The 14,659-nt window shown below is 41.2% G+C and overlaps 1 protein-coding gene across 4 annotated transcripts in view; it reads left to right on the top strand.

Annotated features, from left to right (window-relative positions):
* The window catches only part of EPG5 (ectopic P-granules 5 autophagy tethering factor), a 98,810-nt gene that overhangs the window by 10,476 nt on the left and 73,675 nt on the right, over positions 1-14,659 (top strand). For all 4 annotated transcript variants that reach the window (XR_013995313.1, XR_013995314.1, XM_081079135.1 and 1 more), the window contains exons 2-10: positions 852-1,796; positions 3,019-3,262; positions 4,143-4,279; positions 5,133-5,240; positions 6,101-6,174; positions 8,243-8,348; positions 9,275-9,389; positions 9,817-9,967; positions 13,384-13,539. Coding sequence is in view for 2 of the 4 variants with exons in the window: in XM_081079135.1 (XP_080935261.1) it covers positions 852-1,796; positions 3,019-3,262; positions 4,143-4,279; positions 5,133-5,240; positions 6,101-6,174; positions 8,243-8,348; positions 9,275-9,389; positions 9,817-9,967; positions 13,384-13,539 (2,036 nt within the window). In the remaining 2 variants the exon portion in view is untranslated. The remainder of the gene's footprint in view (positions 1-851; positions 1,797-3,018; positions 3,263-4,142; positions 4,280-5,132; positions 5,241-6,100; positions 6,175-8,242; positions 8,349-9,274; positions 9,390-9,816; positions 9,968-13,383; positions 13,540-14,659) is intronic.

Here is a 14,659-nt window from a genome sequence, read left to right on the forward strand (position 1 = left end):
ATGTCAAATGGGGATGTATTACCAGTGCTAGTAACCTTTGTCACTTGGCTAAGTAAGGCATTGTGTGCCAGGATTCCCCACTGAAACTTACCCTTTGTAATTATCGAATATTTAGAAGATGTTTAGAGATATTTAGAAGATACTAAGGCAAATCTTTAGAATATTTAGAGACTATGCAAATATCCTGTTTTTGCTTAAATTTACATTTACTCTTGAGCATGGATCAGTAGATCTTGCATGTGGCAGTCATTACTATGGTGTTGTACTGGCGATTTTTCTATTTTCCTCATTCTGTCTACATTTATTAATTGGAATTCCTCTGTAAGGAAGAGTTGCCACTTCTTACCCATTTTAAAAATTCATTTATTTGTTCATTTCTTATGTCAGTATGGGCTTGTGGATATTTATTTTATGCTGTGGGTTATAATGCGGTATTACCATATAGTTATTTATTTTATTGCTCAAGTTGTTCTTTTTCTGCCTAAGTTTTGAAGTGAATTTGTCAAAATAATGAAGACAAACCTATTGAAGTTTAAGATACTTGGAGACTTCTTTTGCACTTAACCTCTAGCAGAATGGAGAATGACCTAATTAAGATTTGTCTTTTCCATTCTTGAATCATAATTTGCTGCTTATTATGATGTCTTTCTCTGTTGGGATTAGAGTAGTGAATCTCCAAATTCAACATTTTTAAAATTGAATAATACGAAATACGAGACGTTATTTATGAAGTGAATACAGATTCCCTTTGTTAAATGAGAAAAGTTGGATTTTTATATACAGTTTTTAAATTCCTCATTGAATTTTGGTTATTGCTGTAAGTTATTTCACAGTATCAATCTTGATTTTAGGAAAAGAAGAAATATGAAAATCTTCAGAGCAAAGAGTCTGATGAAGTCTCCCTTCCAAAAACCTCCAGAGAGCTGGAAATACCTACTCCAGCTTGTGAATTCAGAGGAGACCATCTGCAGGTGTTATCTGATTCCCAGCTCCAGAATGATGCCAGTGGACAAAACGAGAGTGAAATGTTTGATGTATCACTCACTTCCCTAACTATAAATAATGAAGGGTCCCTGACCTGTGACACAGAGACCCTGAAGGAAGGGGAGGAGGTCAGAGCCAGTGTTGGGGTCGATGCAGTCAAACTGAAGTTTGACCCTGGAGACAATGTTGGAACCAAAGTAGAAATCCCCAAGAACTTGACGGAAGTGGAAGAAAGTAAATTGGTACAATGCGGACCTTCTGGAAGCACACTGCAATCTAGTTTTTCTTATACTCAGCAGGAAGTGGAAAACTTACAGGTCAGAGAAGCTCAACATAGCAAAGAAGACAAACAAGCCTTGGGTCTGTCTTCAGAGGTGCTACAAAATGTTGGCTTGCAGAGTTCTTGTGAGGCTACGGACATTTTTCAGCCACCTAAAGTGAAAAAACTATATCCCCCGTTGCCAGCGGAAATTGCTGGAGAAGTGCCAGCTTTGGTGGCGGTGAAACCCTTGCTGCGTAATGAGCGACTCTACCCGGAGCTCCCATCTCAGCCGGAGCTGGTACCATTTACTAAAGAACAGCTCAAGATCTTTGAGCCTGGTTCATGGCTGGAAAATGTTGAGTCATACTTAGAGGAATTTGACAGCCTGGCTCATCAGGACAGGCATGAATTCTATGAGTTGCTTTTGAACTACTCACGGTGTAGGAAGCAGCTGCTTCTAGCTGAAGCTGAGCTTCTTGCTCTGACATCTGATTGCCAAAATGCTAAAAGTCGACTGTGGCACTTTAAGGAGGAACAGTTGTCTGTACAGGTATTTTGACTCATGTTGTGTAAAGCTCCCAGGAGCCTGGGGAGCTACTGTTCCTGTGATGCCGTCCAAGTCTGGGGTCTGCTCTTTATACCCACTCGGACCCTGTCTTAGCTCAGAGTAGTACAGTGTAGGAATCAAAATCCGGTGCCTGCAGGGGCCACGCAGGTAACTGGAGAAGTGAAGCAGGCTGAGAGGGACGGTGGTCCCTGGGGAAGCTCCTGCCTGGTCCAGTGGGGGCCGCTGCTCTTGCGTCCTAGCTGATTATTGTTGTGAGGTTGTATTGGTCCAGCATTGCCACACCTCAGGAGTTCCCAAGAGAAGCTAGAAGTCTGGGTTTTCATGTGCGGGGTCTTGAGCTATAAATGCTGGCAACTAATTCCACACATACACTCAGTAGAGGCCAAGAAGTCATGCCTTCAGGTCAGATTCAGCCCGTGGACCTTTCTGTTTGTGACCTTGGGCATAATGACAGGAACATCCAGTGGTAGAGAGTGTCAAGGAGAGGATGATCATGGAGCAAGGTTAAGGGGAGATGAGGAAACAGGGAAGACCTCGGTGACCATCAGGAAAGCCATTTCATAGTGGCCTGGGCAGGATGGCAGGGAAGAGAAGGCCACCCTCGGCAACCTTGGTATTGAAGGAAAGCTGGAAGAGGTAGCAGGAAGAAACACGCGATTTTCCCCAGCTCTAATCCTCTTTCATTGGGAGACGTGTATTTCTCTTTGTAGATAGAAAGGAGTCTGTGAAGAGGGAAACATTTGGAGATACTGAAGAAGAGAGGCTAGAATCGAGAACACAGCTGGCAGTGTTAGTATTGGAAGGGGGGGATCTTTCTTTTGAGCAGAATCACAGAATGATGAGGGTAGGTACAGAGGTATTTTGAGGTCCCTTCAAGTTGAAGGGATATCACATTGATGTTTGTTAAGTAGAAGGTAAGATCATCCATCATGAGTCTTAGGGTCAAGCTCTATTATTTTCTTGTACCTTTCCCCACCTACTTCTTAGGGTTTTTCTTCTCTGAACTTGTGATGCATTGGTGATTGGCAGTATACTCCTTGGCACCTGATTATATATTTGCTTTATTGTTCTCTATGTGGTACTGTTGTCCCCTCACCGTGATTTATAAGCGTTTGAAGATGGTACAGAAGCCGGTGTGTCATAGACCTGCTGCCGGATCATTTCAAATGCAAAGAGTAACTGGTTTCATATTTTCCACTGCTAGGGTATCTGTGCAGATCAAGTGAAAGTTTCAGGCTATCATCGCTACCAAAGAGTAGAGATGAGTGAAAATGTGCTGGGGGAGCTAAAGAAGCTGTTTGATGCCAAATCTGAGCACCTCCACCAAACGCTGGTTCTGCACTCTTACACTTCTGTGCTCTCAAGGTTGCAAGTGGAGTCTTACATCTATGCATTGCTCAATAGTTCGGCTGTTCTGAGATCTTTAGCGATTCAACAGCAAGGCCAAGGTACGTACGTAATGAAAGCCTCACTCTTTCTTGTAGTCTGAAACGCAAAAAGAATTGAGGGGTACCATCTAGTTGAATTGATTGTACCTGGTGTTACAAGGTACCATGTGTGCTGGCTGTTGTACCTTACCTCCCTAGTATAGGATTGAGACCTGCCTTAACAACCTTTCTAGAGGTTTCCACTGCCAGATCTGCCTTCCCTATGGCTGTCATTCTCTGCTTCTCTAGGAAGCCAAAAAAGTTCGCTCTTCGTCATTAATGGCCCTTGCTGTCCTAAGTTATGTGCTTGTTACCAAGTCGAGTCCAGACAGTTTTTGATTGTGGAACTGATCATCAGAAAAGTTTTTCATCCTCTGTCTCTTGTACTTTATTTTTGCTTGTCCAGTTAGGCTGTTTTTATTGTACTTCATTTTCACCAGAGGATCTGTCATGTTCTGAATTTTTCATTTTATTTTGGGTTTTAAGAAAGTAAGGCTTACTGTATTATGTGTAAAGTATTATGCTATTATAATTGAATCAAGTAATTTTTATTTCTGGGAAAGAGACTAGGGTTGTTTAAAGTAAAAATATCCTTCCCCCGCCCTCCACTGTTTTCATAACTAATCAAAGAGCTGGGGCTGGGCCAGAGATCTGCTGATTTTTAAATAAAAAATCTGATGAAGTTAATTTTCCCTTGCTTTGAAGTACTTCACAAAGTTAAATACTCTTGGTTTACATATCTAGTAGAAATTCAAATAATTTGATGCAACTTTTCTCCTTGGGTTTTTATCTAAAGTAAATACTTTGAAGTTCTTTTTAAAAGTGAAGATAATAAATATTCCCTCCCCACCCCCAAGCACCATTTATGTGGGATTCATTTAACTCTGTCTTTAATTTACAGCTTCTAAACAGGCAGAAAGCATTCCCTCTGATCTGTGTCAGCTAAAGGAGTGCATCAGTGTCTTGTTCCTGTTCACCCGGAGAGTTAGTGAAGATGCCCAGTTCCAGGATGATATTCTTCTCTGGCTGCAGAAATTGGTAAGGGAACAGAAATAGACACGGCAGGCTTTCTTTTATTTCCCTGGTAACTTAAGAATTCTTCTTATTGTTTTTCTTCAACAGTTTCATTTAATGAGTTAGTGACATTGTCTTGGATCATGACGTGGAAATAAATTACATTTACCGAGTGCATTGTTAAGCACAAAGGACTTTTCTCTCTGATAAGCTTTATGTTGAATGATCTCTGGCTTCAACATAGGAGGAGATGGAAATGTGGGAAGCATGCTAAATTTAAGATTAGATGCATATTCAGAATATAGGTATCTCATCTAAAATTTTCCCACATCATTTCTTTTTGTCGTCTTAGGTTTAATGTTGCACTTAGTCATACTTAAAAAAATTTTTTTAAGGCGAAAAAGAAAGATATCAGAAAAGTAGGAAAGGTATGTTACAGGGATGGGTTATTTGTTGGTTATGTTTCTCAGTGCGGCTGTCTTGTATGCTTTTTTTTAGATTCATACTAGAGTTCTTAAATATGAGGTGACATTCTAAGCATATTTATTTGGATTTGAGAAACAATTGCAAACAGAATAGATTACTTGAATTCTATCTTATTCACGTATGGCCAGGAACGTTAGCAATTTGTCCTTTGCCAGATGTGAAAACTGGGTGTGCAGAGAAACTACTGAAGATATCTGTTATCATATTACTCATAGATTCATAGGCCTCTGTGTACGTCTGTGGTAGGAACTCAACAGTCAGTAGTATGTTTTATGTTTGGTTACTCTTTTGAAAGATCACATGTATTTAAACATTGGATAAGTGATTTCACTAAACCTCTAGATACATTCTTCTTTTTAAATAGTGAAATTGCATGTCCTTTGTTTTTCAGGTGTCAGTGTTACAAAGAGTTGGCTGTCCTGGAGATCACTTCTTCCTTCTAAACCATATTCTTCGATGCCCAGCTGGTGTTAGTAAATGGGCTGTTCCTTTCATCCAGGTATGATGAATAGCCTCCAGGTTTTGAGGGATAGATGAGAGGGAGATTTTGTTGAACAGTTTTCCTGAAGAAATTGCTTTAAAAAAAAAAAAGCTACTTAAAAATATTGGTATTTAAAATTAGACTCTTAAAAATATATCCAGTATGTATTTGTAGGAGTTTTTATGCTGAAACTTCGTGGGCTACCCCTAATTGTTGAAATTAACATAGAATTGCAAAAGTTCAGTTGTATCTGGCTTGGTAGGTTCAATAGTATTTAATTCTGTAAAATTTATGTGTGGGAAGGCTCGCAGGACTTTTTTCTGTAATACCCAGTACAACTTCTTTAAATTAATCCACCTCACGCCACAGTTGGTACAGGTATAATAGAAACGACCAGCACCTTAATGTTCTTTAATTCAGCAGAAATTCAGGTCTGTGTGATCAACTCTCATACAGTCAATTTAGGTGTTGGTTATATAGTGTATAGATTCTGCTCTCTGCTGCTTGCCTTGGGTTGTTTTGTCATTCATTGCAACCACTCAGATGGGGAGAACCCAACTGTATGCCAAGTCCAACTTCTCCACGTTACCTTTTATTTTATTTTATTTTTTTATTATTTTTGGACTAAAATAGTGCTATTGCCCCGTGTCTCATATTGTTACAGGTAGTTGATGTAAACTGCTCAGCTACCTCTGCCCTTTGAGTACAGCTGAATCACTACTGCCAAGTAACCCAGGAGCTGTGTTTTCTTGTGGATTAGGTGCCGGTTCCATCATTGTTTTCTTAATAGCTCCCTTTGTCAGAATGCTGGTGAACTAAGATTATGGATACTGGGTTGTTGGCTTTCTACAGTATGCATTTTCCTTTTCTGATTTCAGATCAAAGTGTTGAATAACCCATCAGGGGTCTTTCATTTTATGCAGTCTCTTGCCCTGCTAATGTCTCCTGTCAAGTAAGTGTGGAAGAGCTTTTTGAAATAGAACTTGAAATGCTTCTCTCTATAGAACAATTATTGGCTTCTTAAGTTCCCCAGATCCAAAGTACTGCTAAGGGAAGTGTGAGCATTCCAGAACATTGCAGATTTTCTTTGGGTTTCATATCCTTTGTCCCAAAGTGACCCTATTAACTGCTTATGTATTAACCTTTTTGGGTCCCACTTTTAGTGGTTTTGCCTCTCCTGTCACATATGTCATTGTGAAAGGTGCTGTGGGGAGACAAAAAAAATTACCTGTTCCTGAGTCCTGAGAGGAACAGATTTAGTGGCATATGAAAAAAACACAAAAAGCCACTGAGATTTAAATACTGAATTGTGAAACTACCGTGTTTCCCTGAAAAATGAGACCTAGCCGGACCATCAGTTCTAATGTGTCTTTTGGAGCAAAAATTAATATAGGAAATTAATATATATCTTACATTAATTTTTGCTCCAAAAGATGCATTAGAGCTGATGGTCCGGCTAGGTCTTATTTTCGGGGAAACACGGTATGATTGATGCAGTAAGGAGAATAAAGAAAGTAGAGGGGAGTAGTCAGAGAGGTTTCCAAGTAGAAGGATGGAACAGATTGCAATAAGAAGGCGTAGAGGTACTGTAGGTGGGGAGAACAGTGAGCAGTGGCCCAAAGTATTGGTGAGGACCGCTGTCCAGGGGACAGGTAGGTGGTCAGCTTGGCTGGAATGCAGGGTGTGTGGGAGATGGTAGTAAAGGTGAATAACTAGTGGAGTTGGGTTATAGAAGGCCTTGACGTTAAGACACAGGGATCTAGATTTTATATGCTCTGGCCTTTGAGCAACTGAGGGTTTTTGAACAAGGTTAAAAGTTGTTTTTAAGGAAGTTTAGGCTTAACTGGAGGCACAATGTGTGCTTCTGCTTAATTACAATTACAGACATCTGGCTCTCCTGACTGGAACCCAACCCATCATCAGGAGGGCACATCCTTAACAGGGGGAGGAGGCAGAGTCTCTGTCTGGGTGACCTGAACAGTTACCACCATTGGCTTTCAGCCCCAGGAAGTCTGTCTGCCTCCGCGCCGAGTTGGGGTCATGGTAATGAGAAAGACAAAGAAGGACCCTAAAGGTCATCTTCCCAGGAAAGGATTCAGCAGTTGACTAAATAAAGCAAATGTGGGAAAGGAGTGGTTCGGACATAACTTTATAGACTTCTGAGTCCGAGTAACCCAGAAGGTATTGGCAGCCCTAGGAGACAGAAAAGACAGAAGGGAGCTGTTTTGTAAGGAGGAAAATTTGCAGTCATCGAGGCATACAGTTGGACACATTTAGCGCTTAAGAATTGGAGCTCCTTCAGTTGAAAAGGCAGCATAGGAGTTGCAGAGCTGGAAGTCCTGGAAGAAAGTTCCTGGTTAAAGGAAGGAATCGATGAATTTTCAGGGTCAGACTAAAGAGGAAGGAACAGAGGACTGAGAACCGAGTTGTGATCTAAGAGAAGAAGCTTCTCGTTACACCTACTCATCAGGTTCAGCCAACCCTTTGTGAAAGACTGGCAGGAATTCCCGATTCCTCTGTCTCACTGCCTGGATACAGGGTAGATAGGATATGACTTAAATTTTTTTTTTTTTTTTTGGCGTTTATATGTACTTTTTTGCCCTAAACAAGCTTCTGTATTACTTGCGGGCTATCCTTTTCTATGCAGTAAAGCACCTACCTGGCAACATTCTGCAAGCCTGGTTAGAGTTAACGTACTGCAGCAGTTCATATGTCCTACTGAGGTCCCACTGTTCATATGTCCCACTGAGGTCCCACTGTGCGCAGGAGCGGTGCTAGCATAACTACTTTTCTGCAATTACTCACCATTACTAATTCAGAATGGTTGTGGTCTCTGTACTAAAATTAGTGACATTTTGGTCTCCTTGAGTTTTAGTCAGTTCTTATTTCTTGTTTGCTAATTTAAACCATTTGAAGATTGGGTCAATGTCTGACTCTTCTTCAGGGTGAGTAGACGATCCAGAACGCACGTGTGTGGACTTTCTGTGTTTGTGATTGGAGTGATTTCGTTTGTCCTTTAGAAATCGAGCAGAGTTCCTGTGCCACATGAAGCCCAGTGAATGGAAGCCATCCTCCCCGGGGCCTGCGTCTGGGTCGTGGACACTAGTTGATGAGGGAGGAGAAGAGGTAACTCGTCATGCCTGTATTATTTTGATTAATCATTTTTGAGCTTTTTATTATGTGCCAAGTATTGTTCCAAGCACTTTCCACATATCATCTCATTTAATTCTCTCAACAATCCCATGAGGCAGTGGGATACTATTGTGATCCCATTTTACAGATGAGGAAGCTGAGGTATAGGGGTGAAGGAATTTGTTCCAAATCACATAGTCATTAAATGTTGGAGACTCTAGAACCTGTGCTCTAAGCCATGTGCTATGCTTTCACCCTTTTCTAGAATATCTCCCTGTTGAGGTAGAAGAATTTGGAACCGGGAAATGTTTACATATTATGTAAACTTTATGTTAGGATTGTCTTTTATGTCATCATAAAATTCTGGGCAAACAAAACCCCCCGAAGGTTCCCCTGTATGACGGCTGTTGTTTTTATTCTGCTTTTAACAGCACTGATTGGTTACAGAACTTCAGTCATCCAAAGCAAATGCTAATTGCTTCTTGATAAATCTGTTGAGTACAACAGTAAACCTGGGTTTTAGAGCCAGAGACGTGTAGCTAAAATAACTTGGACTCTAGTAATGGTGCTTTCACTGATGTTGTCAAAGCATTAACTTTATAATAAGATCCCCACTCTAGAGGAATTTTTTAAAACATCTTTGGGATGGAAATTTAGTAAGACCGGTTTTAGCCATTGAAGAACGGACATGACCTAGACATTACATAAAATTGTAATCGCAGTTTCAGAGGATTTGCAGCCCATCTCTGGAACTGATAATTATAAATCTCTGTCCTGGATCTTAAATGTTCAATCCTGGAAGACTCATGAGAATACCACATGCGTATGATTGAGACCTGTGATAATTTGGCTCCTGTAACTCTGGTCCAAAGTGTGATCTCATCAAATCAGCTGACGTGCTTTTGCATTTTTCTCTTTAGGATGAAGACCCTGAGACCAGTTGGATTCTCCTTAATGAAGATGACTTGGTTATCCTTTTATCACAGTTCCCATTTCATGAACTCTTTCAACATCTTCTTGGGTTTAAGGCAAAAGGTAGACTTAATGTCTTTTGTCATATGTAAAACGTGTTAGTGGCAAGCTCAAACACAGGAACTCAGCATCAAGTCTTACACCTTGTGTGGGCTCCTAGTTCAGGTTCCCCTTTGCCTGGCTGTACCCTCCAGAGCTAACTGCATCACACTTTGATGAGGCTTCTTTTTTTTCTCTTGTGCTTGTAATTTCCTACTTAGTGCTTCGGTGCAAAAAGGGTGACTAGCTAGCACATGGCCCAGCTTGAATGAACTTTTAATTTTGTACTTTGTCTCAGGTTTCCCAATTCACATTGACATACGAGCCAGAGGGGATTGTTAATTCTTCTCCATCTTGGCTTTGTTTCCTCATTGAGGGATCTCTGCTGTAGCCTTTGTTGTTTTTCCTTAGTAATTATAATTTTTCCCTTTTCTCTGATTTTAACTTCCAGGTGATTATGTACCTGAAACCACAAGACCTCAAGAGATGATGAAAATTTTTGCCTTTGCTAACTCATTAGTGGAACTTCTGGCTGTGGGGTTAGAAACCTTTAATAGAGCACGCTATAGGCAGTTTGTGAAGCGAATTGGTTATATGATCAGGTAATACTGCTGTTGGTGCATTGTTTCTATTTGCTTCCACAATGGTCAGACACAGATACTGCATAATTGGGATGATGGGCATTGAGGTGTATACTTCCGGTCTTATTTATCATAAAAGTAAGAATTTTTTTTTCTTATCAGTTACCTGTTGGGAATTCTGTAAATGCTTCCAGTCAGAATATTTAATTATCTCAAATTTAACTGGTTTACTAGATAATTGGTCCTGGAATCAGGATCCTCAGAGCAGCTGCTGAGTTGAGCTTAGCCAGATAAACTGAACCTGGTCAAGGAAAATGCAGGCTCTCTTCACTTCCTTCACTCTCTCTTTTCTTCTACCGCCTGGCTTTTCCCTGGGGATTGTCACTTAGCTATGGGAAATCAGCAATAGCTATTTTGTGTCATTGTTTCCCTGTTTTTTTCTCTCATTCTTTTTCCAGTTTCTGTTAGATGCTTTTTAAAGAAAGTCGCAAAGATTTCATCAACAACTACTGTATTGAAATTGGGAAAGCATTATCATTTATTTGAGTGAAAAATAGGTTTATGCTTCTATTATTAAATATAAATTTTGAGACTGCTTTTCATTGAATTAATTTTATATCCTCTTTGCTGCATCAAGTTCTTTTTTTTTTTTTTTTTATCTTGCTAGGTTATTCCCTACAGCATATAAATACATTATTATTTCTTCCAATCTCTCTTCCCTCCAAGAAAATATAAAAGTTCTCCCCATTTTTGTTTCTAAAACAAAATTGATTTTAATTAATTTATTTTAGATTTGTATCCATCAGCTTTACAAAGCCAGGTAAATGATTATAGTATGCCCTCAAAGGCTGGGGGTCACTTTCAAGGTCTAGAGAAGGCCTTCAGTAGAGTGTAATAGAAATGAGATGGAGGGTTGGTGACTTGGAGAGTAGTTTTTTAAGAGCTAAAAGCCTATCTATTTATTATCAGAAGTCCCGATATTCATTTTCTGATTCTGCTTGGTAAGTAAGGTAAAATCGATCCTTGGGCTGACATGCAGGGTGTTTGTGTGGATTAAGTGCTTATATGTGCCAGGACTATGCCTTCTCATTTTATTCTTACAATAACTGTAGGAAAGACATTTGTATTGTTTTAAGATCAATATTCACTCTTTACCTTGTTATTTCTATGTAAATATTTGCAACTAATTATTGTGGCATATTATGATTATTCTTTCTTTGTTTTCCATCTGCTTACTTTTCTTTATCACAGATTCTTTTCATAGCTTCCAGTTGTAGGACAGTTTCCCACAAGGTCCCTCTCCTCAGGTCAGCTGTAGCTTCCAGTGTTTTCTCTCCATTCTCGCTAGAACTCTCCACAAGCAGGCTTTTCCCCCAACATTACCCAAACATCTCTGAAGAATGAAGGTTACTAATGAACTTTGTGCTACTAATCCCATGGCCATTTCTAAGTCTGCATCCTGTTTTATGTTTCTCACATAGTTCACACAGCAGCCTTTTTCGTAATTGATTACTTTCTCCTTAAAACATTTTCTTTGCTTGGTTTCCAGGATACCACAGTCTCCTGGTTTCTCCTCCATTTGACTGGTGGTTCATTTTCTGCTTCCTTGGTCATTTCATGCTCACCTCCCAAACTTCTTAACGTTAGAAGACTTCAGGGCTCAGTCCCTGGATCTCCTCTCTTTATCCAAAATTGCTTCTTGGGATGTCATCTATTCTCATGTCTTTAAATATCATACAAGCACTGTTACAATTCTCAGATTTATATTTCCAGCCCATACCTTCTCATAAGATTGTATATCTAGCTGCCAACTTAGCACCTCCACTTGGACGGCTCATGAACATTGAAATTTAATATTCCCAAAGCGAACTCACTCTTTTCACCTCCCAACCTGCTCCTTCCACAGTCTTCCCAATTTCACTAAGTGGCAACTTTTATTCTTCTGGTTGCTCAGTCCAAAACATCTGCTGTCATCCCTGACTTTCTTTTTTACACCCCACATCCCATCTAATAGCTAACTCTATCATCTCTCTACCATCTTTTTAAAAAATATCTAATTGGGGAAGGGGAACAGGGCTTTATTGGGGAAAAGTGTGTATTTCCAGGACTTTATTGGGAAACAGTGTGTTTTTCCCAGGACCCCATCAGCTCCAAGTCGTTGTCCTTCAGTCTAGTTGTGGAGGGCGCAGCTCAGCTCCAAGTCCAATTGCCCGTTGTTCAGTCTTAGTTGCAGGGGGCACAGCCCACCATCCCTTGCAGGAGTCGAACCGGCAACCTTGTGGTTGAGAGCACACGCTCCAACCAACTGAGCCATCCAGCCGCCTGGGAGCTCAGTGGCAGCTCGTTGTCTACATTCTAGTTGCAGGGGGTGCAGCTCTCTGGCCCATGTGGGAATCGAACTGGCAGCCCTGTTGCCCAGAGCTCATGCTCTAACCAACTGAGCCACCGTCCACCCCTCTTTACCTTCAAAACACCATCTTTTATCAAAACTCAGGTACTACCAATCTGAAGATGTATGTTATGTGCCATTAAGAAAGAAAAAATGCTGCCAAATTATAGCATGCCATCAGTTTTAACATCCATTCCAGTTGCAGAGATTAAAGTGTGAAAGATGTGTGTCCTTTTGCATCAGTGAAACATGCTGTTTCCAGAACCCAGTTTCTCACCAACTTCACTGTGACCACCCTGGTTCGTTGTCGGTTGTTTTTCTCTGAGTATCACAGTAGCCTCCTTAGTTATTTTCCTGCTTTTGCCCTTGTTCGCCCTTCACTCCTGTCCCTGCTTATTCTCACAACAGCCAGTGTTCTCTGTGAATGGTGAGTCAGCTCATGTCACTCCGCCCCCAGTCGCTTGCAGAGTAAAGGCCAAAGTCTGTTAGTGGCCTCTAGGGCCCTTTATGGTCTGGTTTCCTGGTACTTTTCTCATTTCCTCTCCAGCCAGTCTCTGTCTCACACATTTGGCTTTAGCACACGAGCTGCCTTGCTGCTTTTCCAACATGTCGAACACACCTTGGAGCTTTCACACTGGTGTTTCTTCGACCAGGATTATCTTCACTTAGATACCCCTGTGACTTCTTCCCGTCTTTACGCACATGTACCTCTTCAGTGAGGACTTTCCCTGCTCCCGACCAATTCCCCTCCAGAAAAACGTTATTCCCCTCTCCTATTTTCTTTTCTCAATGTCACATACGGCCACATGACAGATTATATAGTTTACTTTATTTTCTTTATTGTCTGTTTGCCCTCCACTAAATGTAAGTAAGCTCCATGAGGGTAGGTAGGGTTCCCTCCTCTCCAATGAGTTTCCTTCAGAACCTAGAAGATAGTAGGTGTTCAATAAACATGTGTTGAAATAAATTTGTGCTTCAAATACAATGCAAAGCTGCCGATACTGAGCTCGTTAATGAAGAGTGCTGTGTTGTGTTTCCTCACGCTCAGGATGACCCTTGGTTATGTGAGTGACCACTGGGCACAGTATGTGAGCCACAACCGAGGCTTGGGCGTGGCCCTGGAGCCCTACTCTGTGGAGAAACTACAGGTTGAGTTTGATGAGCTGTTTTTGAGAGCTGTCCTGCATGTGCTGAAAGCCAAAAGGTAAGAGGTATGATGATAATTGTTGAGAAATGGCTCTCTGGCTAGTGAGAAAGATTGACGTGAAAGTATTGGCTGAAGAAGAGCTCTTATAGTAATGTCTTGGTGTATTTCATCTATTCCTTATCTTTGGCAAATTCATGGGCTTTTAGTTTCCTTATCTGTAGTGTTGACTGAAATGATTCTTTCAGGTTTCTTTTAATCTTTAAACAACTGGATTCTGATATCTCAGTTTTGTCACCCCTGAACTTTTGGGGGTCGCCTTGAGCAGGGGATGAATTCTGTTTCATACCCATCTCTGGTGCCTACAGTGAGGCATAATAGGTGCTCAGTGCACGGTACAAATGATTTGCTGACTTGATTGTTCAAGTTGTGCTACTGCGAGGGTTTCCAGGTCCAGGACGGTCATGGGTCTTGGCCCCCCGTCTTGGCTATGCAAATGCTGTGTTCTGATCACGCGCTTTGCTGCTTCCTACGCCTAGGTTACATCTGCGGCAGAGGCGGGCCCAGCAGCGCACCCTGCACTCCGAGCTTCTGTCCAAGTGTCAGAGCGGGTTCTGCCGTAGCCTGTGCCCTCCGCTAGGAGAGGAGGGCCCGCCTCCTACCCCACTCAGCTCCACTCGTGAACTGACAGCTGTCCCGCACCTTTCCCTTCTGAGCTGTCCGTACGCCTTTGCCTCGGAGCCTTAGCCCCTTATCAATTGTATGGCATGTAGTGCCTTTGAGTCTATATTGTGGCCCCACTTTCTTCATTTATAGAGTGGAAATGATGAGCGTGATACTAGCTATTCATCGACCTCTGCATGTGTTACAAGGATCAAATGTGGTAACATGTGGAAATACTTTTTAAACCATAAAGGATTTTTCACAGGTAAATGGTGATTCTTTTGTGGTTTCAGACGGAACAGAATAACTGCTTCCTTAGTGAGAGATGAGGACTCCTTGACTAAGTTTTAACCACTTTTAAGTACTCCGAAGGCATGGGTCTAAGATAAATAGAACTTGGGCCTAGGAATTTATCTTTACATTACATTTGTTACACATTCTATACTGTCCATAAATTTGGAGGTCTTACGAGGTGCACTAAACCCTGTTCAGGATCCTGCCCGGGGGTCAGTGCAGG

Source organism: Rhinolophus hipposideros, assembly GCF_964194185.1.
Source record: "Rhinolophus hipposideros genome assembly, chromosome: 17".
NCBI lineage: Eukaryota > Metazoa > Chordata > Mammalia > Chiroptera > Rhinolophidae > Rhinolophus > Rhinolophus hipposideros.